Source organism: Micropterus dolomieu, linkage group LG20 (genome assembly GCF_021292245.1).
Source record: "Micropterus dolomieu isolate WLL.071019.BEF.003 ecotype Adirondacks linkage group LG20, ASM2129224v1, whole genome shotgun sequence".
Classification (NCBI taxonomy): Eukaryota; Metazoa; Chordata; class Actinopteri; order Centrarchiformes; family Centrarchidae; genus Micropterus; species Micropterus dolomieu.
In genome coordinates, this window is record NC_060169.1 from 11684456 (window position 1) to 11689813 (window position 5358).

General features: G+C 38.2%; 1 protein-coding gene across 3 annotated transcripts in view; it reads left to right on the plus strand.

The window, feature by feature from the left end:
- The window catches only part of stk16 (serine/threonine kinase 16), an 11174-nt gene extending 6531 nt beyond the window's left edge, over nt 1-4643 (plus strand). For all 3 annotated transcript variants that reach the window (XM_046032239.1, XM_046032238.1, XM_046032237.1), the window contains exons 5-8: nt 1634-1721; nt 2466-2594; nt 2743-2864; nt 4089-4643. In XM_046032239.1, the coding sequence (XP_045888195.1) occupies nt 1634-1721; nt 2466-2594; nt 2743-2864; nt 4089-4227 (478 nt within the window). In that variant the 3' untranslated portion in view covers nt 4228-4643. The remainder of the gene's footprint in view (nt 1-1633; nt 1722-2465; nt 2595-2742; nt 2865-4088) is intronic.
- The last annotated feature ends 715 nt before the right edge of the window (nt 4644-5358 follow it).

Sequence of the window (5358 nt, forward strand, 5' to 3'; positions counted from 1 at the left end):
TAAGAGATAAGTTGGTGCCAGTTGAGGGCAGGTCTTGGTGAATTTTGTCTCTAAAAGCTAGAATTTTATCATTAAAGAAGCTCATGAAATCGTAACTACTGAGAGCTATGGGAATACTTGGCTCAATAGAGTTGTGACTCTCTGTCAGCCTGGCTACAGTGCTGAAAAGAAACCTGGGGTTGTTCCTATTTTCCTCTATTAATGACGAGTAGTACGCTGCTCTGGCATTACGGAGGGCCTTCCTATAAGTTTTAAGACTATCTTGCCAAATTAAACGAGAATTTTCCACTTTGGTGGAACGCCAATTCCTCTCAAGTTTCTGCGATATTTGCTTTAATTTGCGAGTTTCAGTATTATACCATGGAGCTAACCGTCTTTGTTTTAGTATTTTCTTTTTTAGTGGGGCTACAGAGTCCAGTGTCAATCGCAGCGAGCCTGCAGCACTATCAACAAGATGATCGATTTGGGAGGGACTGAAACTAGCATAGGAGTCCTCCGTTACTTTGTGACTTGATAATGAATTTAGAGCTGATGGAATTGCATCCTTAAATTTAGCTACAGCACTATCAGACAGACATCTTATATAGAAATTTTTGCCCAATGGCGAGTAGTTCAGCAATACAAACTCAAAAGTTATCAAACAGTGGTCGGACAAAGAGGGATTCTGTGGGAACACTATTAAATGTTCAATTTCAATACCATACACCAAAACAAGGTCGAGGGTGTGGTTAAAACAGTGAGTCGGTTCATGAACACTCTGAGAGAAGCCAATGGAATCTAACAGAGAGATAAACGCAGTACTAAAGCTGTCATTCTCAGCATCCACATGAATATTAAAATCCCCTACAATAATAACTTTGTCCGTTTTAAGGACTAAAGTTGACAAAAACTCTGCAAATTCAGATACAAATTCAGAATACGGGCGAGGTGCTCGGTACACTATAACGAAGAGAATTGGTTGCAGTGATTTCCAACTAGGGTGTGAAAGACTAAGAACAAGGCTTTCAAATGAGTTATAGTTTAGTTTAGGTTTAGAGCTGATTAGTAGGCTAGAGTCAAAGATAGCTGCAACTCCACCTCCTCGGCCTGTGCCTCGAGGAATGTGAGTATTAATATGACTGGGAGGGGTGGATTCATTAACATATTCTCCATCACCCAGCCAGGTTTCAGTAAGACAAAATAAATAAATGTCATAATCTGATATTAGTTCATTTACTAGTACAGCTTTAGATATTAGTTCATTTACTAGTACAGCTTTAGAAGAGAGAGATCTGATGTTTAAGAGTCCACATTTAACTCTCCTATTCGTTCACACTATTGCTCTTGTGGTTTTAATTTTTATGAGGTTTTTATGCACAGCTCCTCTTCTGTTTACCTTTTTAAATAATTTCGATGGTCGGGGGGCAGACACCGTCACTATAGGATTTTCACATTATGCTCGCTCATGAGTTAAAGCGCGAACATGGATGAGCTCACACCTGGTTGCAGTCTTAAACCCGCACCGCTAGTGCTTCTTTAAACATTCACGTTATCATTTACTATTTTTCCAAATGGCAACCTATATGTTCCTTTTTTATATGAACAGCATTGCACACCTCTGAACACATGCTATGTCTCTGCAATGATTTGACAGAGACCTGAAGCCCACAAATGTGCTTTTGGATGAGGATGACAGGCCGGTTCTGATGGACCTGGGCTCTATGAACCGTGCCAGGATAGAGGTAAGGGTAGTTGTATGAAACATCAGGCGATGTCTAACAGCCAAATACTAAAACAGAACGTTGAGTGGCAACTAGGGCTGGGCGATATGGCCAAAAATGTGTATCATTCGATACCGATAATTATCACGATAAATGTGAAATCATTATTTCTTTAAAGTTTAAAGGCTGATTTTTGCTCCTGAGTAATTGAGGTTTTAAACTATTCCTTATGGTCAGAACATGAGACACATTTGCCAAACAGTGAATCATTTAAAAAATCTGAGGGAGAACATTCAAAACAATTTTGATAAAATCTTTTTTCAACAAATATGCAGGAGTAAAATTCTTTTCCTTAATAAAATAAATATCTCAATATAAAAATTAAGTGCTGATTTGTTTGTGATTCAAATGAATTAAATCAAATATTTATTGAACATTTCTGATATTGTTATGGAGGACAATTATATTGCAATGATGATCGTTATTGTCTTATTGCCCAGCCCTAGTGGCAACTCATCAAGTCCGTTTGTAGATAATGTTATGAGTGAATTCTTGCTGTACTTCACATATTTACCTCTTCAGTAACTTTTTAATGCCAGTGAAGCACATATACAGAATACAATGCTTCACATCATTAAAATGAACAGCTACTATAAATTGTCTTATTATTTTACCTTTCTGAATGTTTTACCTGTGTAATAGAGCATGTAACATCTAAATGATCCTTACCCTCTGATGATTTTAATAAAATTGAGTTTATTTCAGATTAGAGGAACCAGAGAAGCTATGACAATACAGGACTGGGCAGCCCAGCGGTGCACCATTTCCTACAGGGCTCCTGAACTCTTCAATGTAGAGAGCCACTGCATTATAGATGAGCGCACTGATATCTGGGTAAAGCCTTGCATTGCTCATCGTGTGTGTTGTGTATGCTTTCTTAAGTGGCATCACCAAGTCTCTGAATCCAAGTGCTAGTGTTACTGTCGACACTTCACTGACTACTTCTATTTCTTATATTTTCATATTTTCCCATCTCCTCCAGTCGCTTGGCTGTGTGCTTTACTGCATGATGATGTTGGAAGGGCCGTATGACATGGTATTTCAGAAGGGGGACAGTGTTGCCCTGGCTGTCCAGAATCCAGTGGCCATCCCACAGTCTTGCAGGTCAGTTTTAAGAAAAATCCCCTTCATTTTTTCCATTGAAAAGGGGTTTTTTTTGGGGGGGGGGGGGATTTTACGGTTCCAAAGTAACTGTAGGTGTAACAGACATACTGTATACAAGCTACTGTATATGTTGCTATTACCATGTTAAATTAATGTAAATTTTTAATTTCTTTACAGACCAGGATTTTCTTGCGTTTACTTCTAGCTGTTGTTATTCTGTAGCTAGAAGTAAGTAGCTAGTCTAAATGAAGTAATGGGAGTCTAAATGATCAAATTTGTAAACATTAGATTCAATTTTGTTGTCATTATGCAGAGTACAGGTGCAGAGCTAACAAAGTGCAGTCAAACTAACAAAATGTAGTTTAATTACCTCCTTTAATTGAACAAAAATGCAATGTGAAAACTAGGGCCCGACTAAGGATTTACATAGTCGAATCATAAGTTTCAAGTCTTGCATAAAGTTGAATCACACATGTCTGTGTGGCAGAGATTGCGGGTGTTGACCATTTTCTGACCATCTGCTCGCCTGCCATTCACCGGTCTTGTGCCAAGTGTTGCGTGCACTGCAACCGACAACTGCATGCACATTGCGGTTCTTACCTGGTCTATTTCAAGTACTGTTTAAAAACTATATAATTTTTTTGTGGTTCATAAATGGTGGTAAATGATACGAATGTCCCGTGAGGTGCGGACAACTCGGTACAACAACGGTGAAGCTGGGGCTCCATTACAATTTTGGATTTATTCACGCACTTCAAAAACATTTCTTCTTTCTTTTCACATTTTTATATCACAGCTTTATATGTTGTAATTTATATCATAATAGGCTGTATATTAAGTTATTGGGAGAAAAATGGTAGTTCTATTTAAAATCAGACATTGAGCATGCCAAAATGGTCTGATCCTCGTTTCATAACGCTGCTTCGACGTGAGATTAACTGTCGAATCAAGCTCCGGCCATCAAAGCATCAAATCTTCAACCATTCGGGGTCAGCCCTAGTGAAAACACAAGTTGGATATTGTTTTTGTTGTGTCTAATATCAGCTCTGTCCTGGAAACATCAATTCCTGTTCTATTTTGTGCAAAATTAACAGAAATAATTTAATAATAATCATGTGATTGGTGTAAACCATACATGCTTATGCTTAAGTTTAAAAGTCACTCATTAAGGTTTGACTCAAACTTAAGTTGTTCTAATTTGGTGTCTGTTTGGCTTTTGCACAGTTACTCGGAAGGACTGCAAATGCTGCTGAGCTCCATAATGGTGTCAAATCCACAGGAGAGACCAAACATCCATTGGGTTCTTGACCAGGTACAGGACCTGCTGAGTTGCAGCCCCAACACCCAAACCAACATGGTCTGAACTTGCATGGTACACTGGATGTGGGATCTCGGAGACCTTTGCACACATGAATTCTCTCTTATTTTGAGCTTGAAAATATTTCTTTTATTTATTGAATTTGGTGTAAAAACCTACCTGCAGACTTTCACTCAGTTGGAAAGCTTGGCAATAGTATCAACTTTTAGTTTGACTCCTCCAATAAGATCCAGCTTGCTTTCGCAGTGCACTTTTGTGGACTTATCAAGAATCTGAAAGGCCTTAAATGTAATTTGACCCTTCAATATCTAATGCAAGGGTCAAGTGGCTTTGTCTTGTAATCTTAAATGGATAGTTTGACATTTTGAGAAATATGCTTATTCGCTTTCACTGAGAGTTGCATGAGAAGATCGATACCACTCTCATGTGTGTCCTTGCTGGAGCCAGCTTGTTAACTAGCTTAGCATGTCCTGCTTCAGCCAGTCTACTGTTAACGTAGCTTAAGCATAGCTAACTGACTGCTGGCTTTAGCCGTAGCTAATAAGCGTATTTCTAGCAGACTCCTTTAAAATAAATAGTTTTTGTCTTAAAATTGTTGTTAGCATTTTTAATAAGAAAAGGATAACAAAATCTTTGCCAACCTTTCCAGTGGATGAAAGCTACCTAAGTTCAATACATATCAGATTTCATTCCCTACCAACAATAAATTTTTTTTAATCTTGTTTACGTTTACGTTTAAGTTTTGTTTGAGGTTACAGGTGTGCTGTAATCGTCAATATACAACTTTGCCTTCAGCTTTAATTCACACCTTCACTCGCACTGTTTGTCTCAAGAGGCAGAGTACTCCTCACCTGCAATGCTGCATTTGAACACACAGAGGTGCTCCAACATCACGTTCCCTTCTCCACATAGTGACATGGTGATTGACCATGTCTGTCTGTAGTGTACAGTTGATAATGTGTGAATGGACTCTTGTAAAACACAGCAAATAGTATCTGCTTACTCAAAAAGAAGGGGTCAGGTGTTACTGTATACACCTAAATAATAGGAAATGAACTTTGAACCAGTTGAAGGAATCACTTGGAAATGTTTTTATTATTTGTAAGTCAAAGACATTGTCATATTTGCTACTGCAGTTCAACATCACTTTTCTCTGCATTGTGTTTTTAAATAGTG